At 36.5% G+C, this 25,749-nt stretch overlaps 1 protein-coding gene and 1 pseudogene across 4 annotated transcripts in view; both read right to left on the minus strand.

The window, feature by feature from the left end:
• The window catches only part of ALG14 (ALG14 UDP-N-acetylglucosaminyltransferase subunit), a 154,446-nt gene that overhangs the window by 104,267 nt on the left and 24,430 nt on the right, over positions 1 to 25,749 (minus strand). Inside the window, exon 1 of one of the 4 annotated variants that reach the window (XM_074188222.1) lies at positions 3,703 to 4,179. The exons of 1 other annotated variant lie outside the window; for it this stretch is intronic. In XM_074188222.1, the coding sequence (XP_074044323.1) occupies positions 3,703 to 3,832 (130 nt within the window). In that variant the 5' untranslated portion in view covers positions 3,833 to 4,179. Of the gene's footprint in view, positions 1 to 3,702; positions 4,180 to 25,749 lie in introns of those variants that run through there. 2 more of the 4 variants (XM_074188225.1, XM_074188224.1) reach the window with 2 other exon arrangements.
• LOC141490004 (14-3-3 protein theta pseudogene) lies at positions 19,259 to 20,021 on the minus strand (annotated as a pseudogene).

Consider the following 25,749-nt stretch of genomic DNA (forward strand, 5'->3'; position numbering starts at 1 on the left):
AGGTTTAAGAAGGGAGGAAAGGTACACAGGGCCCAGGTTGTGAAAAGTCAAACAGAGGATTTTATATTTGATGCTGGAAACAATGGGGGCCACTGGGGTAGAATGAATAGAACATAGTCCTGGACAGAGTTGAGCTTCAGGATGATCAGTCTTCATGATTGATCCATCACTCAAATGGAAGAGGACTCAGAGTGGGGAGGAACTTGAGGCAGAGAAACCAACCAACAGCATGAGGGGCCTGGACCCAGGTGGAGGAGTATCTGAAGATATGCACAACATTCTACACCTCCTGGGGTGGGGGGGATGTGTTCCCTCATCTGTCTGCTGGAACCAAAGCTGGTCACTGCATTTAACTGGAATGCTGGTGCCCATTGATCTTGCTCTTTATCTTACTGTATTTATTGGGCAAACATTTCTATTTCTGCTTATTTTGTTTTGTATCCGTTCATACAAGTTTTCCCAAGTGTCTATTTATTCCTCATATTTGTAATTTTTATAGCACAATACCATACATAACACCCTTTTGTTTCTAATACTACTAAAAGTAGTGGGACTTTTTTCTCTTTAATCTTCTTTAGATATAAGCAAATTAGTAGAATCTTTGGGTCAAAGGATATGGACAGTTTACTGACTTTTCTAGTATAAATCCAAATTATTTTCCAGAATAAATGGACCAATTAATTCACAGCTCTACCAAGAGAGTATTAAATTAGTGTCTGTCTTCTGACAATCTTTTGTCTTTTCATATTAACAGGATATTTATTATATGTTTAATAAGATGTCTCAGTTTGGTTAAAATATTATCAATTTAGTTTTATTTCAACCTAGATATAAGAATACTGTTATAAAGAGCAATAGAGAGGATGTAAATCTTAAAGTGCTATCTATGTAAATATGAATGCATATAAACATAAATGCATACATGTACAAATAAATATAAATGTGCATATAATTGACATATAAATACAAATGTATACTATATAAACAAATATATAAATATAAGTAATATAAATGTATAGGTATATAAATAAATATAATTATGATGGCTGGGTATATTTTTTGCTATTGTTAAGTTATTTTTCCTGACTCCTTTTGGGTCATCCTTGGCAAAGGTTCTGGAGTGGTTTGCCAATTCCTTCTCCAGATAAGGACACTGAAAACAAATGGAGTTAATGACTTGCCCAGGGTCACTCAGGTCAAATCTGAACTCACTAATGAGGTAAATAAATAATTTAAATGTATAGGCATATAAATTTGAAAAAGATATAGAGATTCAAACTAATACAAATGTGTAGGGATATAAATATAAATCAACACAAATGTACAGGGATATAAATCAATACAAATGTTCAGGAATGCAAATATAAATCAATACAAATAGTAATAATGTTTGTCTTTCATTTTCTCTTTTTTTTTTGTTTTGGTTTTTGCAAGGCAATGGGGTTAAGTGACTTGCCCAAGGTCACACAGCTAGGTAATTATTAAGTGTCTGAGGCTGGATTTGAACTCAGGTCCTCCTGACTCCAGGGCTGGTGCTGTCTCCACTGAGCCACCTAGCTGCCTCCTTGTCTTTCATTTTCAAAGAAGACTATGACATCAGGAAGGTGATGCCATGACATCATACATGGATTGGATTTGAGTGAGGGGTTGCTATGCTAAGTCATCAGTCTCACTTTCTCCTCCACAGCCATCTGAGTTTAGTGACCAGAGATGAATCTGTATGACTGGAGATGGCCCTTGATGGACAATAATCAGGCTTAAGTGACTTGCCCAATGTCACACAACTAGAAAGTGGCAGGTATATAAGGCAACATTTGTCTTCCTGAATCCATGGCCAGTGCTCTATCCATTACGCCAGCTAGCTGCCTTACAGATACACATAAATACAAATGTATAGGAATAAAAATAAAAATCACTACAAATGTATAGGGACACAAATAAATACAGATGTATAGGGATGTAAATAGAAACCAATACAAATGTATAGGAATGTAAACATAAATCAGTACAAATATATAGGGACACAAATAAATACAAATGTATAGGGATATAAATAGAAACCAATACAAATATATAGGAATGTACACATAAATCGATACAAATAATATAGGGATACAAATAAATATAGATATATAGGGACATAAATAGAAATCAATACAAATGTATAAGAATGTAAACATAAATCAATACAAATATATAGTGATTCAAATAAATACAAATGTATAGGGATATAAATAGAAACTAATAAAAATGTATAGGAATATAAACATAAATCAATACAAAAATATAGGGATATAAATAAATACAGATGTATAGGGATGTAAATATAAATCAATACAAATGTACAGGAACAGAAATAAATATAAATCTATAGATATATAAATATAAATTTATAGAGAGAAAAATTTAAATAATTAAAAATACATAGGAAAAGTATATACGAAAAGGCATAGGGATATATAAGTATAAAAGTATATAAATATAAATGGATATAGATATAAACATATAGGTATATAATCATAAATGTGTAGTATATAAATAAATACAAACATTCATATATAGAAACATACAAAAATAAATACAAATGCATATGTACATGATATGTAAATATGCACACAGATAAATATGTGTATGTAAAGCTATAGATGTAAGCTCCTTTAGAACTGGAATTATTTTTATCTTTTTTTTATCTCTATTATCCAGTACAGTTGGCACATACTAGGGAATTAGTAAATGCCTGTAGATCCTATATTTGCACACACAGTGGGATTTAATCCTCTCTCCAACTTCCACATAAGGGGAGAGGGAGGGAGGGAGAAAGTGTTTATACAGATATATTTCCACATTCACATGAATATATTTGCATACATTTACATAGTAACCCACTCTGGGGAGCGGGGCAGTCTGGTACAGAGGCGAGTTTCTTCTTTGAATCAGAAGCCTGGCTTCTTCCCCTCCCCCTCCCCCGGGCCTCAGTTTCCTCATCTGTAAAAAGGCAGGCAAGGGCCGGGCCCTCAGGTAAGGAGGTGATCCGCATGGGGATTCTCCAATTCTGGAAGAGGAATGCCACAGTCAGGAGCTAGGGCTGCACTTTGGATTTGAGAAAACCTGAGTTCGAATCCCATGTCAATTCAGTTAATGTCTCTGGCTCTCGACTTCCTCCTCAATAAGATGAGGTATAGGCCTCAATTTTCTTTTTTTTTTTAAGGTGTTTTTTTTTTTTTTGCAAGGCAATGGGGTTAAGCGGCTTGCCCAAGGCCACACAGCTAGGTCATTACTAAGTGTCTGAGGGCGGATTTGAACCCAGGTCCTCCTGACTCCAAGGCCGGTGCTTTATCCACTGCGCCCCTATGCGTCAATTTTCTAGCTTTAAAAATCGCTATGTTATTCATTCGGATCATTAGCAGCCAATCCAGTTAAACAAAACAAAAAGAAAACCCAAAAGACCGGCATGCAACGCTTCAAGCAAAACTGGCGGGGGTACAACAGAGAAACAAAATAAAGACTGACAGATTGATTTCCGTGGGGGAGGGAAGTAAAATTGGGAGAAAAATTGTAAAACTCATATACAATCTTAAAAAAAAAAAAGCTGGCAATGGGGGGAAGGGAGGGGGAGCTGAGAAACTACAAGCCGCGTTGTCTTCTGGGACTTGTAGTCCTGAAGGAAGCCGAGGGGGCGAGTCACGTGACGGGTCTACTCACCAGAGCCGGCCACCACCAGCATTTTGACGGACTGTAGCTTCTTCCTTCTCAAGCGGAGCACCACCCACAGCCGCAGAGCCAAGAGAGCGGCAAGGCCCCCTACGGCGACCAGCCAGAGGAGGAAATTCATCTTTAGCAGAGAGCATCCATGAGCAGCACAGCCAGGAAGCAAAACCCCGCGGGAGAAGTTCGAAAACTACGGAAAGCGAAGAGGCTCGGCGCGTCTCCGCCTCGCGGCTGTGGGATCGTCGATTCGCTCGGGAGGGGGCGCTCGGGCCTAAGCGGAGCGGGGAATGCTGGGAAGTCGTGGTCTCCGCTCGGGCCTAAGCGGAGCGGGGAATGCTGGGAAGAAGTCGTGGTCTCCGCTCGGGCCTAAGCGGAGCGGGGAATGCTGGGAAGCAGTCGTGGTCTCCGCTCGGGCCTAAGCGGAGCGGGGAATGCTGGGAAGTCGTGGTCTCCGGCACATTCACCGCGGGGCCGTAGGCTGGGGGGGCGGGACTTCCTCCTGCAGGACACGCGCAAGCGCCAACCCGGCGACCTAGGCGGTCTCCGCCCCCATGAGGCTCCGCCCCTAGGGGGGCGGGCCTTGCCCATCCCCACGCCTCCCGCCCTAACGGGCCGCGGCGCTTGTCCACCTTTAAAGTCCGAACTTTCCGGGTCAAGTTAGCCGGACCCACCCCTCCAGATGTCCGCCCTCGTTACGCGGGGTTCGGTGGCTGGCCCAAGGTCACTAGCTCCACCCGCCTTTCTAAAACCGACCTTACCTGCGCCAGGTGAGTAAAGAGGGGGGCTGTCCCCCCCATCAGTGATCAGAGGATGCCGCAGGTAGTTTTCAGAAGAAGAAATCAAAACAATGCGCTAATCTCTGAAAGCAATTTTATCAAAGGATTGCAAATGGAAACAACTTGGAGGGACCAGGACAGGACAGGAAGATGACAGACAGGCAGGGACACGAATGCATCCTTGGTGGAGTGTCAACTGAGTCAAGCCTCCCGGAGAGCAATCTGGAACTGCGTCCAAAGGACTGGACACACACTGTGGACACTCGGAGCCAGCAATACCGCTACTAGTTCAGTTTTACAAAGAAATCATTAAAAAAAAAACACCAGAAAACGCCCACATGTCAAAAATGTTTATAGCAGCTTTTTGTGGTGGCAAAGAATGGGAAAGCTTAGGGTATGCTTATCAATTGGGGGGTGGCTGATAGGATTGTGATAGAATACTATTTTGTGGTAAGCAATAAGGAAAAGGATGATTTCAGGAAAGCCTGAGAAGACTTAAAATGAACTCATACAAGGGGTGGCAAGGTTGCGCAGTGGATAGAGCACCGGCCCTGGAGTCAGGAGGACCAGAGTTCAAATCCATTCTCAGACACTTAATAATGATCTAGCTGTGTGGCCTTGGGCAAGCCACTTAACTCCACTGCCTTGCAACAAACCCCTTCATGTCTAGGAAAGGCTTTGAAAATTCTTATATCATAGTAGATTATTATATTAGATTCATAAATAATAGGGTTCAGGAAATAAAATGAACTGATACAAAATGAAGTGAACAGAACCAGAAGAACATTGTACACCTTAACAATATTGTAACAATGATCAACTTTAAAAGGCTTGGCTATTTTGATCCTATGGCCCAAAGCAATTCCAAAGGACTCTTAATGAAAAATACTATCCATCTGTCAAAGTATAAGTTTCTCAAACTATATTCCTGTTTTTTAAAAAAAAGCGACTGATTTATTTTTATGTTAATACTCAGGATATCTCCCCCAGGCTAATTACAAACTCAGGAAGACAAATGATTAGAAAGCTGAAAAACTTGTTCTTTGTTCATGATGCTTAAAGTTCAGGAAGAGATACAATTCATCAAACAGTATGATATAAGGGTGATAGTCTATGAAGAGTAATTGAGCAACTTAATATTGTGCAACTTTCACTGATAGGCTATCAAAAGGGATTAATGATTTCTCCTATCCTTTGTTTTGGGAAAAAAAAATCCCATACAGGGGCAGCTAGGTAGTGCAGTGGATAGAGCACCGGTCCTGGAGTCAGGAGGACCTGAGTTCAAGTTCAACCTCAGGCACTTAATAATTACCTAGCTGTGTGGCCTTGGGCAAGCCACTTAACCCCATTGCCTTGCCAAAAAAAAAAAACCAAACCAAAACCTAAAAAATAAATCCCACAAAGCCTCCCTCCCCCCCTTGGGGAGCCATCTTGGACAGATGGTCTTCACCTATAGGTGCACAGTAAATACTAGAGAATAAAACTTCATGTTTAACTATATTTTCTGTCATTTTATTTTAACCCTATATTTTTAAGGTTTACACACATTAAGAGAAAACTGATATATTCTGAGAGTAGATTGAAGTATACTTTACTTTTATTTTTCTTGTTTCGCTGCTCACTCACAAAATGGTTAGTGAGGAAATGTTTTCCATGTTTTTATTTGTATACTGTGTATGTATTTCTTGCTTTCTCAATATGGAAGAGGGAGAGAGAGAATTTGGAAGTAAAATAATTAAAATAATTTTTTAAAAGATGGATAGTTGACATTTAAAAAAGGCACAACCAGAGCAGCTGAAAGAAAATGCTAACTAAAACAGCTTTGAGGTACCATTTGAACATCTATTAAAATGAAAAAAAATGAAAATGAAAATTCTCTGTCAAGGAGAGGATTTGCTGTGTAGAAATAGTTTACATTGCTGCAAATTGATTTGATTTTTCATCCATCTCAATAAAAAAAATGGATTCAATAAATTAGTTCAACAGAGTCTCAGGTTATCAGATTAAACATCTAAAAGACTATTCTTATTTATGAATAAGAAAGATTTTTAAAAAATAATTTTAAAAAAGGAAATCCTATTTATAGTATCAAGGAAACCTGAATTAACTATCAAAATAAGAGAACTGATGAGCTAGTGTTTCAGTAGGATTCATAAAAATTATATTCCCCAAACAATTTTATATATTTTCTGCATTAACAATCAAATAATATGAAACTAGCTTCCTCACAGAGCTAGGTAATTATGAAATTTATGTGGACAAATAAGAGGACATATTGAAGAGAAAAAGCTTATTATTTTTGTCTTTCAATCCCCATAGCCTAGTACAATGTTTGTTACTTAGGTACTTCTTAATTGTTGAACTTCATAGATTATAGATTTAGAACTGGAAGAGGATTTAGAGATTATTTAACCCAACCCTCAAAATTTCTAGATTAGTTAAGTGAGGCCCAGAGTAGTTCCAGACATTGATATCACTTCAGGGGACCTCACCAACACAGACTGAGGAAATTTTATGAAACCTGTGTCAGACTACCTCTCTGACCTTTGAATTATTTTGTCTCTAGTTTCAGTGAATCTTGGAAAATGTTGCTACAACCCAAGTGTTTTAGTAGGGGAAAACCTTAAATATGAAATTCTGAAGAAAAAAAACAATTTGAATGAGAAGAAAAGGGGAGTGTCAACAGTCAAAGAAAGGCACCAGCTTACAAGCAAAAGAAATGTCCCAATTATCTTACATGTGAAAAATATTTGTAGGGTAAGCAAGCAACAACAACAACAAAAAATCAAAAACATTCATCCAGTCCTCAGCTCCAGATCACAAGTTACTGAGGGGTGAGTAATCTAAGAAAAATTGATGGGAAAACTAGAAAGCACTTTAGCAGAAATTAGGTTTGGTTTAAAAGCTTACACCAAACCCATAATAAGCTCAATGTAGATATTCAACCTGTATAGAAAATGTCATATTGCTTAAAAAAGTAGAAAAGATCAACAACCTTTCACTACTTTGGCTAAAGGAAGAATTTTTAATGAAATGGATGGAAGAAATCATAAAAGATAAAATAAGCAATTTAGACTACATAAAATTTAAAAGCTTATAGAAATTAAATCAAGATATAATTAGAAGAGAAATCATAAGAGCATGAAAAAAACCTATCATCTGTCCGTAAAAGTTAAATATTCAAGATAAAAGGTGATTGTCACAAATATATGACAAAAACACTCGTAAAACAGAATTCCTTAATAAATCACTGGTCAAAGTATATGAATAATTTTTTAAATTGAAAACTATAAATGACCACATGAAAAGATACTCCATATCCTAAGTATGAAACGAATACAAATTAAAACCATGATGAGGTTTTACTTTAGACCATCAAATTGAGCATGATGACAAAAAGATGGAAAGTTAGTGTTGATGAAGTTGTGAGAAAATAGGCACACTGAAAAAGATGAAATGAAAGAGGTATTGTACTCCTAGACTTTACAAAGCATTTACTACCAAAACTATACAGTAATGGTGGAATGGCCAAATTCAAAGAGTAGTTATTAATGGATTGATACCGGTTTGACAGGATATCTCCAGTGTATTATTTCAGGAATCTGGACTTGGTTCTATACATTTAAGTTTTTAGCTTCAAACAGAATTCTTGTCCAATTTCCAGGGACACAAAGCTGGGGGAAATAACAAACCTACTGCATGACAAAGTCAGAATCCCAAAAGATCTCAGTGCTTGATGGATGAAAAATGCTTAAAAAATGATTGTTGATTAACTGATCAACATCGATAGATTATGACATTGGGAAGAACCTAATCAAATGAAATTTGGTACAAATCAATGTAAAATCTTATGTCTGGATTCAAAAAATCAGCCTCACAAGTATGAGATGACAGAGGCATGTGCAAGTTCTAGTGAACTTCAAAGCACAATATGAATCAACAGTGTAATCTGACAGCTAAAAAAGCAGATGCAATCTTAGATTTTACTAGGGGGGGATGACATAATGGAACAAAGAATGATGGCCCTGCTGGATTTTGCCTTCAACGGGATCTGATCTGGGCACTATATTTTAGGAAATATGTTAATAATCTAGAAATTATCTGAAAGATGGGAGTTAAAGTTAAGAGTCTTGTGTTCATGCCATGCAAGAATCAGTTGTGAAGGAATAAAAGATATTTAACCTCAAAAAAAGGAAGACTTGGGTAGGGAAAAGGAGGGTATGATAGCCGTCTTCAAGAATTGAAAGGGCTAGGTAACCTGAAAGAGGCATGAGACTTGTTCTCTTCAGTCCTAAAGAATAGAACTGGGAGCAATAGGGGGAATTTGGAAAAAGACAAATGAAGTCTGGTATCAGGAAAAGCTTCCTAATGATTAGAAGTATCCAAAATTGGAGTGATCTGTCTTTCGGAGCAGGGCTTTTTCCTCACTGGAGGTCTTCAAGAAAAGGCTAGATGAATACTTGTAGAAAGAATTCTTTTTTCAGGTATAAGTTGAACAAGACAATTATTAAAATTTCATTCAATTTTGACATTCTTCAATTCTGTAAATAATTCTCTCTAGAGAGTCCCTTTTTTCACTCTCCCATCTGGTTTTCAGATCTTCTTAATCCTGATTTCTTTTTCAATCCATCTTCATATTCCATCTATTCCAAAGACTAGGTATTTCCTTTAGTTCATGGTCAAGATCCAGTGGAGCCAAGCCTTCCAGCCATGATGTGCTTTTATTTTCATCTTAGAAACTCTTCTTTTAAAAAATATTTTTAATTTATGGAATAAAATAAGCATTTTTCTAACAGTACAATAAAATAGATGATTGTACATGAAACTAAAAATCTATTATGCACAATTTGCTATTCCTTTCAAATATATAACACGATTGTCATGTGAATTTTTTCTTCCCTCTCCTCACCCTGGAGATGGCTACTATTAGCCCCAAATATATATATGCATGTATGTATGTATGTATATGTAAAATTAATCCATGCATCTAAATATCAGTTCTTTCTCTGGATATAGATTGTGTCTTTCTTCATACGTCCTTTATAGTTAATCTGGGTATTTGCAATAGACAAAATAACTAATTTTGGACCTGTAGAAGGGAGGCTAAGTGATTGATCAAGCCTGTATTAATATTATTGTTATTGTTCTTTATTGTCCCATAACTGTAAATACTCTATTTGGGGGAGTCACTTATCCCGAAGAGAAGAAACTTTTTGCTCCTTTCTGAGCACATTAATAGTTTGCTTTGAAGCATAGCTATGAGAAGCAAAGCTTGAACTTTGAAGGATATTTGTGAGGCTTTGTAGCCTTATAAATTTGCTTGTCAAAAGTGCAATCGTTTTTGCTTTTGGTACTTTTAACTTTTTTTTTTTAGGTTTTTGCAAGGCAAATGGGGTTAAGTGGCTTGCGCAAGACCACACAGCTAGGCAATTACTAAGTGTCTGAGACTGGATTCGAACCTAGGTACTCCTGACTCCAGGGCTGGTGCTTTATCCACTGCACCACCTAGCCGCCCCAGTACTTTTAACTTTTGCAAAAGATTCTTTCCCCTTCCCTCCAAGCAGCTCTTGTCAAATTTATTCTCAAATTTTTGGAGCAAGCTAAGCAGACTGTTCATTCTAAAATAACCACTACCTTCCCATGTCACTAACTATAACTTGGGTTAATTTTAGGAGCCAGTCCATAGACAGCAGGTGCTTATGTCTAAAGCTGTTGAGGGTCAGAAACCAATCGCAAGTACAAAAGGATTGTCCAAGAGCTAGCTTATGGTGCTCTGATCAATTAGTACTCAAAAGACTTTGTAGGAGCTTTTTAAGGCACAAAGGTATGTGCCACCTGGAAAATTAGTACTTATAAATCTTCAGGAACATTTGAAAAGCAAAGAGCCTCACTGATAAGGATTAAGATCAAAGGTAGAACTTTCCCACTATAATAAAGAGGAGCAATTCTGCCTCGAACCATGTCGTTGCTTAAGACATTATGTTACCGCTCCTGTGGATATAGGTAAGTTCTTGTAATGGCATGGAGAAAACTGGCACAAGAATAGAAGAAATCTTATAGTCCTTGAGAGATGTGTGAAGCCTTCATCAGGAAATACCTGAGGGAATGGAGAGCAACATTCAGACTGAATTGGATTGAACTGTTATTTTTTCTAATCCTAGTGTCAACTGCATGTTATTGTGCCCAGGTCTCAGTGTTACGAAGTTTCATGTATCAAGAGAATGTGACTTTAAATTTTGTAAGATCAGTACCTATTGAAAACAGAAATGAAGGCTCCCTTAGACTGTAAGCTTGTTGGCAAAGGACATTTTCTTTCTTTCTTTTTCTTCCTTTCCTCCCTCCCTCCTTCCTTCCTTCCTTCCTTCCTTCCTTCCTTCCTTCCTTCCTTCCTTCCTTCCTTCCTTCCTTCCTTCCTTCCTTCCTTCCTTCCTCCCTTCCTTCCTCCCTCCCTCCCTCTCCTTCCTCTCTCTCTCTCTCTCTCTCTCTCTCTCTCTCTCTCTCTCTCTCTCTCTCTCTCTCTCTTTCTTTCTTTTTTGTATCCTGAGGACTTGGTGTAGAACTTCTTTCATAGAGAATAGGAACTGGACCTGGATTCATTGAAATAAAGAACTCCCAGGTAAGGAAATTCTCACTACCAATACAAGTTGGCATTTTTCTACAACTTATGGCCTAAGAGAACAGCCTGAAGCACTCAGAGGTGAGGTGACTTGCCCAGGGTCACAAAGCCAGGATGTGTCCAAAGCGAGATTTGACTCACTTCTTCCTGGCTTCAAGGCTAGTTCTCTATCCCCCGCCCCCTACATTATCTTTTTTATAATAGATGTTTAATAAATAAATGTTCAATGAATTGGAAAAGTTTAAGCTTTTCAGACATTTCTGAGAGGTTTCATGTTTTCTATCATTCCTTTTGGCTATGTCAATGTAGAAAAAGTCCAAATAGTGATTAACTGAATCCTGGTTACAGACAGAACTACATCTGTTATCCAAAGCAGATTTTGTATCTTGTGATTAAAGATGTGGAGAAGTATTATTGTATAGATTTCTTGGGTCGATAGTTCTCAGATTGTCATTTGATGCTCTTGAAGCAGTTACTATTTTTTAAATACAGACCTCCCCATATATCAACAAAGAAGCAATTTCTCTATGTCTTCTCATGCCTCACAATTTGTACCTACTCTTTAGCTATAAATCCTCCACAGATGATCCCTCCAATGCAGTTGAGGCCTCCCTCATATTCTTTGAGATCTTTGGAATACCAATGTACCATTTGGGTTTGTCATCTGTTATCTCTCATTTTTGCCACATAACCAATTTTTTCCAGTTGTACTCATCCCTCACACAAATTGTTATGGGTAATACAGCATGTATTCAAATTTGCATTATTCAAAGTTATAATTGTACAAAATATGGTAATTGATTCTAGCCCAGTGAAAATACATGAGATAAATTTGAATAATATGACTACTACACCAGATTCATTATTTGCCCTAATTGAGACCTGGCTGTATGCTATATAGTTTGAGTCTGTCTATCAAGTCTCTTTCCATTGACTTTTAGCTTATTTATAACTTAGATTTTTTTCTGAGATCATAGGGTGCCATGATTCACAGCTAAGAATTATCACTCAAAAGAATATGCTGTTAAAATGTTTTTTCAATTAGTCAGTAGGTTGGAATCATTGACACTACTTCAATTTCTCAAATGTAATCCATATCCCCTCCTCCTCAATTCCAAGCCCAGTTGATTATCCATGTGCAATGTTTATTCAAGATACGCATATTGATAGGTAAATTTGATAGTCTGCTTATTCAGCTGCGTATCATAATCTGAGAAATGTGCATTTTTCATCTAATTTGTTTTTTCAGGATAGATGGTTAAATGAATTTGTTTTATATTATTATGAATTTCATTGAGAAGGATTTGTAGTGTTATAGGACTTGATGAGATTAGTACAATGTAGTATTTAGAGAATTCCATCATTAATAGGAAATATTTCTTTCATCTAGACATTAGTGCAGTCATTATAGACTTAGACTTCTTCCTTGCATTCAGGCATTTCTTCTCTTTAAATGAACTAGTATGTCATGCCATTAGTTTTTTTTCTTTTTTTTCTTTTTTCTTTTATTTTTTTATTCTCATTTTGTACACATTTTTTTACATTAATAAAATATTCTTGTTTAAGAGTAAACGAAATACCCCTCCCCCCATAAATATAGACTTGCTTGAGCGATAAAGTAAAGGGGAGAGAAAAAATTAAAATAAAAAAATAATAGTAATAATTGTAGGTATGGCCAGGTGGCACAATGGACGGAGCACCAGCCCTGGAGCCATGAGCACCTGAGCCCATATCCGGCCCCATGCACCCAACAATCACCCAGCTGCATGACATGCAAGCTACCCAGTCCCCACTTCCTGGCAAAAACCAAAAAGAAGAAAAAAAAAGACCCAAAATAAAATAAAATAGTAATAATAGTAGGGGTGGCTGGGTGGTAGACAGAGCATTGGCCCTTGAGCCAGGAGCACGGGGTCCAAATCCGGCCTCAGACAACCAACAATCACCCTGCTAGTCATACCATTAGTTTTTGATCAATACCTTTCTTGTTCAATGTGATGTTATCCTGTTAAGTTATGAACCACCTGGTATTCATCTGGATGGTTGGAAAACTGAGAAATGATAAGAAAAAATTTGAATATCCTATGTCATCTAAGTATACTACAGAGCAATAGAAGCTCCATCGGCTGTCTGGTGTCCCCTCTGTCTTTCCCTACCTCCAATGGAATTGAAGTATCTCCAGGACAAGGTCAATTTTTGTTTGCTTTTTGTCACTTAACTTCATGATTGTCTAGCACAGTATTTTGTATATTGTAGGTGTGGAAGTACTTTCAATTTGTTGGATTAAATTGGATAATAAAATTGATTTTAAGTGTTAGAGCATTTTGGAAGAATCCATGCCTTGTTTGTCTGACTTTTTTTGCTTCTGAAATCAGAACCTCCTAGGAAGAAGGGGTGGAGGAGGGGCATTAGGGATTTCCCAAGGATTTCTCAGTGCCAGTCAAGAATACCTTTTCCATTTCTCAGGTTTTTTTTTCCTCCAAGCTTACCTCTAATAAATATGATACTTAAGATCCTGTAAGAATTCACTTGTTCATATACTCAGATGGTTTTAATATGACCACTAATTTAGAATAATTTCTCTCTCTACATATGTGTATCTTTGTCTGTGAAGGAACTTGCCTATGATTACATAGCAGATTGTCTCAAGTCAGATGTTGTTTTCAAGTTCTGCCTCTGAGACATACATAAGGAAGATCTCTGTGACTACAGACAAATTTCTCAATCTATTAATGAACCAACAACTCTCTGAAACGATGTTACAAATAAGCTGATGATCTGCATTAGAAGAGGATATTTCTACAGTGGAACTTCCCAGTGCATTAAGTTGCTCGCGCCCATGATAATACAGGTCTCAGAATATTCAATGTTTATATATGTGTTCATATACACATGCGCACACACATGCCATATAGGTATGTCTGTGTAAAATTATCCATACCCATATATATCATTATCCTTTGACATTTTGCAATATGTGCAAGACATTCTGCTTTGTTTATAGATGAAAAAAAACAACAGTATTTGCCTTCACAAAACTTACAATCTAATTACCAGTATGTATTTACGAATGAATAGTATCAAGGTATAATGGGAAAAAACGTCAGATCTTGAGTTAGGAGAGACCTGAATCAATTTCTTCATCTGAAAATGCAAATAGTGGTGTGACTGTTGAAAGAAATAATGAATAGTAAATGCTTTGAAAATCCAAAAATATGCTATAAATGTGTTATTATATATACTATATATTATATACAAATATATAAAACACTCTGGAAGTTTGTAGGGGTGTGAATATGGATTGGATTCATGATTTATATCCTTAAGAGAGTTACCTAAAGCACTGACAGACTTAATTACTTGCCCAGGGGTCATCTAAACATATATGTCAGGGGTAAGTCTTGAACTCAAAGAGCCAGCTGGTTATCTCTGTGGCATGCTACCATATGTGTATGTCATATATACACAAATATATATATATATACATATACATATACATATACAAAATATTTATATACACATTATCATCATCACACCCAAATCTCCTAAGTTCATAATCATTCTAAAGTTAATATTGCATGAAAAATGTATTTTTAAAAGAAAATCTCTAAGTTATCCTGGGAAATATCAATATAAAGCATTTTATTCTGCTCATTTATTCATGAGAAAGGCTCTGGCAGCATCTATTTTCATTGTCCCAGTTACTAAACTTTCAGTTCTAGAGTTCACAGAAAAAGTAAGAGCATATCATGTTTCTTGTCCTTGGATTCCACTGCTTGAATTCTGACCAATTTGAAAACATTTTCTCTCTAGTTTTGGTGTAACCAAGCTTAGCCCAGGGTCAACCTCCTTCCTTTCTTGTTTCCCCTTTCTTTTTTTCTCTGAATCTTTTCCCTTTTCTCCCCTTAGTTCTTTTTAGCAACTTAGAGAAGTGAGTTTAATACAAAAACACAAGATATACCTTAATTCTCTCTCATTCCCCTCCCCCCCCCCCCCACTTTGTGTTCTACCTTCTCTTTGCATGAAAAGGAACAACCAGTGGAAATGTGTGATTATTCAATATGGATTTGAGGCAAGAGAACTGGGCTTTGGGATCAAGAAAGACAGAGATCAAAATCTCAACTCTGACTTTGACCTGGTCTTGGAAATGGGAATAATGAACCTATGATTTGTATTGAAGGAAGTGTTTTATAAATCTTTTTTTAAAATTCTAGTAGATCTGTGAGTTTATTAATTTGAAAATTCCCTTCAAGAATGTTGATTATGACTTCAGATAATCCTTACCCATTCAACCCATGCCACTCTTATCCATACTCTCCTAGGTAGTCATCAAAAGAGGCCTAAATGACTTGTTTGCAGGCTTTCTTACTTTCTTCTGATATTGTGAGGTAGCAATGGAACATTCTGGATATTCATGTGTAATCTTTTACTCTCACCAAATAACCAGTCTGTTTTTTTAAATTCTTCCTCTCATGTAATTATTTGGTGATATCCTTTACTTCTGTTGCTTGAACTATTTTGTGTTATATGTTACATACTGATTAGCGTGAACAACTATTATTCATGAAGCATTCATTTATACTATATGCCATTGTAGTAAGTAGGTTGCTTTGTCCAAAAGATTGATATGTAGTGTGATCTTTTTAATAGTTTCTTAAATGTTAGTAACTGTTTTACTTAGGAAAGATAAATGGTACAGAAAACATTTATGCCTGTCAAAATCAGAGCAACTAAATTTGTGGATTTGACTTAATGACTCTTTCATTTTTCAAAAACATGGAGGAGCCAATGAGAAAAAGTTTCTTGATCAAGTTTTCACTTGGTTTTGGTTGTGGAAAAATAGAGAAACTTTTGTGCTATTTTTTCTTATGATAGAAGAGAAGAAGATATGCATGGCATAGATATTTGAAAAGCAGAATTCAAAAGATTCAAAAAAATAATGATACTGTTGACTATATAGCTCTAAAGAGAAGTAAACTAAGGATGGAAGGATAGCTCTCACAAGTCAAATTCTGAATATTTAAAAAGAAACAATTTCAATAAAAATGAAAGAGAAATTATTTAAAGAGATCAATGCGGATGTGCAGGGAACGTACCAACAAAATTAGATTTTCAAAAGTCATGTACAGACAATGATAGAGGGAGCAGATATTGTATGAAAAAGTAGAAAAGCACGTCATAGTCTTCTAAGAATAGTGTCAGGAATGCTAATATTAGAATAAGCTAAGATTAGCCAAGAAAGCTAAGGATAATAAAAAGTGTTCTTAAAACTATATTGGGAGAAAGAGAAGGATCAGACAATGGGAGTAGATGAGATAATGCAACAGATCTAAGAGTAAACTTGAGATGCTTCGTATGGAGAAAAAATCATTGAAATAGAAGAAAAGACAGAACAAAAAATAGTTGGGACTATTAAGGAAAGGGAGTTGAGACCTAAGTGAGAAGGTAGTAAAAGGGGACTTTTTGTCATCAAGCCCAGTTATTAATATTCAAGGATAATCAATGAATGATATGGTTAATGAACTAATGCCAATGATTTTTAAAATAGTTGAGAGAAAAGAAGATGTGCTATGGGATTGGAAGAAGGCAATGTTCAGATTTTCAGAAAAAAGTGTGGAATCTGATCATTTCTAGGTTAATAAGCTTAATTTCAATTCTTATCAAAATTTCAGGACAGCTAGTTAAATCATTATTGGTAAACATTTAGAAAAGGAAGTAAGAATTGCAGAGTGCCAACACTGCTACATCAAGAATTGGTTTTGCTATATAATTTTTATTTCCTTTTTAGGCAGTTACCAGACTAGTAAATATTTTTTACATAGTTTGCCTTGATTTTAGCAAAACATTTAACAAAGTCCTCTCATGCCATTCTTGTGGAATAAGATAAGATATAAAATAGATAGGATAGTACTATTATGAAATGATGCTGAGTGAAGTAAGCAAAACCAGGAGAATATTGCACATATGAACAGAAACACTGTATGATGATCAACTATGGTAGACTTTACTTTTCTCAGCAATACAATGATCAAAGACAATTCTAAAATCCTTGTATGAAAAAATATCATCCAAATACAGAGAAAGAGCTATGGAGTCTGAATGCAAACCAAAGCATACTATTTTCCACTTTTTAAAATTTGATTTATATTTTTTCTCTCTCATGTTTTTTCCTTTTTGTTTTGATTCTTCTTTCACAACATGACTAATATGAAAATATGTTTAATATAATTGTATATATAAATATATATAAAACTTATATCTGATTACACATTGTCAAGGGAGTGAAGGAGGGAAGATAGGGAGGTAGAAAAATGTAAAACTTACAAATCTTACAAAATCTTACAAAAAATGAATATTGAAAACTATCATTACATGTAATTGGAAAAAATAAAATTAAGAAAGGAGGAAAAAAGAAATGTACTCTTAGATGGATTTGAAACTGAATGGAATTATACCTAGAGAATATTCATTAATAGATGTTTAAAAAAACATCTGCATTTTGGGCACATCTGCTAGAACCAATTTCTAAAGCATGATTTTAAATTCAAGCATTTGTAGAATAGAGAGAACTATCCCAACTGATATAAAGTTCTCTCTTCCCTTCTACTTCCCACCCAATGTCTTCAGAAACCTCTATTCCATGAGACAATTTGAGCTAACATTTACAGCAGTCTTAAACAAGGAAAAGATAACAACATGTTAAAATAAAGCTTTGGATTAACATTCTATACCATCAAATTAAATAATAATAACTTAACAACTTCTAAATTCCTTCCTCGATCACTGTCCTCAAAATTGACTAGACTGTACTATCAACAGTTTCAGAGGATGGTAAAGGCAATGCTCTTTTATTAAAAAAAACAAAATAACATTTTTATTGATGTCTTTTGTTTTTTATATCATCATAGTTTTCCCTAAACCATTTTCCCTCCTGGAGAAACCATCCCATATAACAATTGGTGTTTTTTAAAAGACAAAAAATAAAGAAAAATAAGTGTAAAAAATAAACACAACTGACCAATACATTGAAAAAGTAGGAAAGCATGTTTTGAACAAAGCATTGCAATACTGGTGGGGGGGGGGTGTCCACTAATGTTGCAACTTGCAAGCACCATGAAGGAATGGATTGGTGAGCAGCTTTTTCATATCTCTTATTTTTTTAAATGGTTTATAAAATGCAATTTTATTTTTATGTTACTTTGCTGTTACATAGGGCAATAACATTTTCCACAATGCTTTTTTGGGACTACAATCAATGATTAGCAACACACAATAGTGGTCCAAACTTTCTAATAAACAATCACTGGACAAATGTGATACCCTCTCACATGTGCACAAATCTGCATGGAAAAGTACTAAAAAATTAGGCCTGGACTCGTGTATTTCCAATGGTTTCCCCTATTCTAGTGTATTAAGAAATGACATGCACTTTAATTTGCCAAATAAGCAACATTTGTATTCTGGTAGTTCCATGCTACTTCTATTACATAGTAAAGTGGACACCAGAACTACAAAGGCAGGAGTGTGAGTGAACTTTTATTGAGAAGAAATTGTTAAATTAAACAGCAGCAACTGAAGGGTAAAAAAACTTCGTGCTGTCACAGGACATATCTTACAGGAGAACTATTTCAGCTTGTGATCCCTAACTCTATAATACCAAATTTGTTTCCATTTGACCCAAATACTTCCAGATTCCTCCTTAAAAGGAATATTTAAGAGTATGTGAAAGTTGTTTGCTGAAAGAAAAACCCTGAAAAAACAAGATGAGGACTATGGGGGTAGGCGGGGGAAGCTATGTAAAACACTTGAGTTGTATTTAACTACATTTTCATATCTTCACTGTAATACAAAACACAGTCATCACTTGCAGAACTGGTTCAGATTTTTGAATACCAGATACACTTTAGTCCTCTACGTAAGTGTTTGGAAGTTACTTATGTTTATATGAAATGAAGCTATTAATACTTTTTCTACAGCAGTAACCCCCACACCAGGAAGGCCCAGGACAAACACAAATCAAGGAATGGAGTTTTCCCAAAGCTGCAGTGTGAAAAGACTAGAAACGATTGATTTCCATACACATGAATGGGTTCTTTGCTATAGGAAATCCAAGTGGAGCTATAAGGAATGGAGACGTGTAAAAAGGCTTCTTGAGAGAAAGGAAGATGACACCCTGTATGAATTTTAATTTTCTGCACCTTCTGCAGCATCACATTCTTCTCCTGCACTGTCTGATGTCCATAATGTTAGGTTGTCTCTAAGCAACTGCATGATAAGGGTACTGTCTTTGTAAGGAATCTTCATTCAACGTATCAAGTTCTACAACAGCCTCATCAAAAGCCGTTTCAGCCAAAGTGCAGGCAAGCTCTGGGTTATTAAGAATCTCATAGTAAAATACAGAAAAGTTAAGAGCTAGCCCCAGGCGAATTGGATGTGTAGGTTGCATCTCTTTCTTGCTGATGTCAAATGCTTCTTGATAAGCTCCTTGGGAATTATCTATTGTTTGTTTTCGGTCATCTCCACAGGCTACTTCTGCAAGGTACTGGAGGTAGTCTCCCTTCATTTTCAGATAGAAGACCTTGCTCTCCGGATTAGTAGCATTGGCTGCTATCCAACAATTCCAGCACGGTGGTGCAGATGGACCTCAGCTCGCACTCCACCTTCTCCCGGTAGCCCTTGACAAGCCGCATCTTCTTGTCCGAAGTGTCAGTTTTCTGCTCAATGCTCGAATGGACCCTCCAGGCCGACCTTCGGCCCCCGGCCACGTTCTTGTAGGCTCCCGAGAGCAGGTTGCGCTCCTCCTTGGAGAGCCCGGCGCCCTGCGCGGTCACCGCCTTCATGCAGGTGACCACGCCGTCGTAGCGCTCGGCCAGCCTGGCCAGCTCGGCCAGCTTGGCCCTCTGCATCAGCTCGGTCTTGTCCATAGCCGGCGGCCGCGGGGCGGGAGAGAACCGGCCCAGGTCCAGAAGAATCCTCGAAAGCCTTCACCTTCGCCGCTACCTTGATCCGCTCTAGGCTTTGGCGAAGGAGCCTCCCCGTCTCACCCTACCCCCGAGCGCCGAGAGGCGGGCGCCGGCGGAGCTTTTCACATCTCTTATTACAAGTTGTACTTGTTCTTTATAATTTTGCCCCCATTTATTTATAATTTATTTTATGTGTGATGCCATTTCCATTGTTGTAATGACTATTTTTCTTGGCTCTGTTTGCTTCACTATCAGTTCATGTGCATATTTCCAGGTTTCTTTATATTTATCCCAGTTTTTAGTTCTTAAAGTACAATATTATTCCATTACATTCAGATACCACAATTTAATTTTGGTGTTTAGCTATTTTTCAACCAATGGGAATCTATTTTGTTTCCAATTCTTTGCTATCACAATAATTGCAATTATAAATATTTTGATGCATATGAGGACTTCCTTCTTATCAATGACTTACTTCCTTGGGCATAAAGGGAAAGGAATAAACCCTTATATGCCACTCTTTACTAGGTACTGCTCTAAGCATTCTTTTTTTTTTTTTTTTTTTTTGCAAAGATGACCCCATTTGATATGACATTAAACTAGATGGAAGTGCAGTAACTGAATCTCTGGGTCAAACTAATGATTTCTTATTTACCAAATCCAATGGTCTTTTTTCAGTTCTCATTCTTCTTTACTTGTTTCTGCCTCTTTTGCCAGTGTTGATCACTGCTTATTGACCATTTACTTCTCTTTGATCCTCTCTTCTCTCTGGGTTCTTCTGACTCTACTCTTTTCTTGTTCTTTTCCTACCTATTTGACTGCTTTTCAGTCTCTTTTGCTGGATCTTCATTCCAATCACACAGGCTAATCATGGGTATCCATTCCACAGTGTTCTGTCCAGGTCTCTCCTTTCATCTTCTATATATACTACTTCACTTGACCTCAGTGATAGAGTGGCAGGGCAGCTAGGTAGATAGAGAACTGGTCTTGGAATCAGGAGGATAGGAGTTCAAATCCAACCGCAGATACTTGCCATTTACTAGCTGTGTGACCTTGGGCAAAACACTTAAACCTGATTGCCTCCCATCCAGGAGCTATCTCCAGTCATTCTGATTCCTGTCTGGTTACTGGATCCAGATGATTCTGGATGAGAAAGTGAGACTGGTGACAACATCCCCTCACTCAACTCTAATTCAAGTGCTTGTCATGACATCACCTCTCTGATATCATAGTCTTCTTTGAGTGCAGAGGGCAAAACGTCATCATGACAAAGTGGCTATCTTACTAGATTTGGAGTGAAGTCAATCTGTGTTTGAATTTTTCCTAGATATTTATTAGCTGGGTAGCCATATAGGCAGTTCATCATATCATTTCTAAGCTTTATTTTCCTCCTCTGTAAAGTAGGGAGACATACTATGATATATAGGTATACTATATATACAATGATGGCTTCCTCATAGGATTGTTAAGGAACTAAGAGAAATAATGGCAACAAAATGCTTCTCCAATTTTAAAGGGAGAAATAAATGTCAATTATTATGATTAGAGGAAGTTTTTTACTAGGACCACCACTGTGGACTAGAAATACTCTCCAACTCTGTGATTGTGTGAATCCCTATAGTAGAGTGAAAAACTACAACAGTATATCTACTACTACAGAACATCTCTTGAATGTACCCCCTTCTTTTCCTCTGATTCTGCCATTCTGATTGCTATTGTAATCCATCATCTATTTAGCCTCCAAAATGATCTTCCTATAGTATAGATTCAACCATGTCATTCCCTACTTATTAACCTTCAATGACTCCCAGTTATTTTTAGGATTAAATATAATATCTTCTCTTTGACCTTTTAAACCCTCAACAATCTGTTCCTTTCCTTCCTTTTCATTGTTTCTTATACTTCATCCCTTCCTCTATGACTATGAGTAACACTGGGCTTCCTGTTTGTTTAATGCAAAGCTGTCTTCCAACTGTGTCTTTTTACCTTTTACTGACTGTCCCCTCATGTTGTTTCCACCACCACCTGCATTCTTTGACTCCCTTCAACCCTGGAATCCACTGTTTACCTTGTATACAGCTTGCATATTTATATTTTTTTTATATATGTCTCTCCCATTAGATTGTGGGCTTCTCAAGGGCAGAGACTTTTTGCTTCTTAGCTTAGCACACTGTCTGCTATATAATAAGCCTTGATAAATGCTTGTAAATCCAAAAAGGCAATTGAGAAAACAGAAGGTTCTAGTACCACTTGGCAGAACAGAGATGAGGAAAATGTTGAGTAAGTTACACATGTTTATGAAATAGAAGATCAGAGAAGAGCAAATAGAAGAATCATTGTATATAAGAGGAAAAAAGGAAAACAAGAACAGATTTTTACCTGGATTCTGGTACATACATGTATATATGCGTGTTTATCTACATATATACACATGTGTTGATGATACCATTCCTGGTGAAAGGAAGGTATGCTTTAGTGAAGCCAGGAAAACCAGAGGTCAAATGTTGTCTCTGTCATATTGTCTAATTTTTGCTGCAGGTTTCAGTTCCAACTTTGGCTTTTATCCAACCTTAGCTAAGTCACTTAAACTGTTATGCCCAAACAAAATAAATAAAAAGCCAACCCTTCAGAATCTGATGAACACTTAATAAATATTGTCTCTTATGTATCTCTTTCCCTTAATCCTAATTCCTCATACCCCAAATGACTAATCTGTAAGCAAAATCAGCATCCCCAGAAATGGAATGTGATCCAATCTCTTCCTGCCTCCAAAGCAAGCTCTCTTTACTTAAAAAATACGTTTATACAGGTGAATTATCATGTATGTACAATGCTAACTTGGCATTCCCCACTGATGGGAGGGGGAAAGGAAATTTTGAAAGTTAAAAATATATATGTGTATATTGATGAAAAAATAAATTTAAAAGTTGTTATGCCCTAGTTTTCTTCTGTCTCAGATAAGGCTGGTGAATTCAATGATAATAACTACCTTGGAGTTAAGGATTTTAATTATGCAAATTACTATACATAAATTATTACGAGGCACCTGGAGAGCATGGTATATAGAGAACTGGACATGAGGTCAGTAAGATATATTTTCAAATCTCACCTCTAACGTTAATTTTGTCTCAGTTTCCTCATCTTTTGAGCAAGGTTAACAATAGTACCTATCTCATAGGGTTATGGTAGGATAAATTGAAATAACATTTTTAAAAGTCTTAGCAAACCTGTCAGATATGCATAAAAGTGATCAATTTATCATTTTATTATTAAATATTAGCTCATTTGATCTTCATAAAATTTCTATAATATGAATCTTTGATTAATCCCAATCTAGAGAAGAAGAAGAAACACAAGCTATGATGTTCAATAATATTAGGATTCATGAAGAAAAAAAATGTCTGAAGAATTCAGACTCCAAACTTGATGATACCAAATCTGTTGAGCTTGTGACCTTCTGAGTAGGTATTTGAGATTGGCAAACTCAGTGAAGCTTGCTAGAATTGGCAGAATGAAGTGTCTAGAAGAGAGACCCCCGGAGATCATTCTTAATGTTACTGATACAAGAATAGCTATGATAATGATACCATATGATAGAATATGATACAACAATAGTATGATGATGATGACCATGATAGCTAGCATTTACAAGTATTTTAAAGTTGTAAAATTTTTTATGTTATTTTTATATGCCATCTCATTTGATCCTCACAACTCTGACATGCTTTCTATTGTTATTATTCCCATCTTAAAGATGTGGAAATTCAGTTTGAGAATGTTACGTGACTTCCTCAAATGTTAACCTGATTTGAAACTAATCCCAGGTGCTAATGATGGGCAGTTCTTTGATAAATAATGTCAGCTCTGTGCTGTCCTTCTTATGGTGAACTGCTGCCACAGGAACTTACTGGATTTTCAGGTGTCTTCATTTCCTATCTTCTCATCAGTTTAATATACTGAGACCAGCTAGCACCATTTATTTCTGTAAGCTTAGCTTTTTAACAATAAATTATGTGCTAAAAATGGCGGGGGATTTAGTGGAGGACCCATTTGCCCCATTGGTATATTCAGGGTACCAGGACCTTATAAAGAATTCCAGGACAATGGATTTCAAGTAGAGGTAAAATCACGAAAAGACCTTGAAAAGACCCATGGTCAGGTAGGGATTTACTGCCGCTTTCTTACTGGTGAGAAGATTTGTATAAATAAGAGCATCATTATGTTGGACTATTGGGAAGACTTCTTCATAAGTGCTTTCAAAGTCCATTCCCATGTCTGAGCACAGCATTATTAGATCAGGCCTAAATTTTATAAGACAGACACCAAATTTATAAAGGCAGATCACCTTCAACATGCCTAAAGAAGTCACAGAAAGACTGGGGTAATCATATTTCTAGGGAGAACATGGTTATGGGAGGATATGGACAAGAATTGTAAAGTGGGCCTAGCATAGCTGGTGAAAGGGAGCACAGATATTAGGATCAAAGTCCTGTTTTTCTGGCATGTTATAGTGCATGTTGTTTGTTCTAATGAAATATTTAAGGAATTTCTGAGAAGGGTACGTGACCCCAAAAGTTCTGTACAAGACAGAACACTGGACAAGGAGTCTAGAAGACCTGAACTTCTTGCCTCAGGCATGAGACAATCTATTTGATTAAAAAAAAAAAGGTATTTTTTCAGTGTCCTTTTCTCTGAAAGGGTCTAAAGCAGAACTTTCTAATACAATTGTAGGAATGATGCAAAATATCTTTTATAAAGAGATTTGTAACTGCCATTACAATCAACGAAATTGGGATCTTCCTTAATACCTGAAGTCCCCTTGGGCAATAGGTTCTAGGAACTTCTTTCTTCCATATATAGAAATTCAAGCTTAGGTTTAGTTAAGTTAAATAACTTACCTTGGTTTATACAATTCCTTTTTTAGTAGTAATTGGAACTTGGATCTTTCTAAATGGAAGTGAATTGTTCTATTCAAGAAGCAACACTTCTCTAATAATAATAGCAATGACAACAATGCTAGTGTCATTAATGGGGATGGAGTGTGAATAAATCTGTAATGTCATTGTTGATGGGATGTTCCATAGATAATTATCCACTATTGATACAAAGCCACAAATACCTTGCAAAGTCTAGTCTTAGAAAGTTCCCTGGGGCAGTCAAAGGCTAAAAGACTAGTCACAAAAACAGCATCCCCAGAAATGGGATGTGACCCAATCTCTTCCTGACTCCAAGGCAAGCTCTCTCTTTATTGTTCTTCCCTGTCTCATAATCAGTCACTTTATAAACTTTAAATCTGTTTATAAAAATGAATTGTCATTAGTAATAATAATAGTAATAACAATGATGGGAAAAATCTGGCTATTTTTCATAGCACAATGAATTTCAACGTAGTTGTGTGTTTTGCTAAAATCTATGAGTACACAGTGGCTTTCTACACATCTATTTATTATTCAAAAGATTTCTGCTAAGGGAATCAGAAAAACTTAAAACTTATAATTAGCTTCTTTCCCAACAATCTTGAATTAAAATACATGTACCAATCACTATAACTTCCTTTTATAGAAAGCAAAGCAACTGGTTGCATTTTCTCCAGATGAATGTTTTGGAGACACAAACATTAATCCTTTTGGGCTCATATTTTATTAAATTTCATACAGGCCTGGACATGGAGATGATCCAAGGGCATTCA

The sequence above is a fragment of the Macrotis lagotis genome, chromosome 5, assembly GCF_037893015.1.
Source record: "Macrotis lagotis isolate mMagLag1 chromosome 5, bilby.v1.9.chrom.fasta, whole genome shotgun sequence".
Taxonomy (NCBI): domain Eukaryota; kingdom Metazoa; phylum Chordata; class Mammalia; order Peramelemorphia; family Peramelidae; genus Macrotis; species Macrotis lagotis.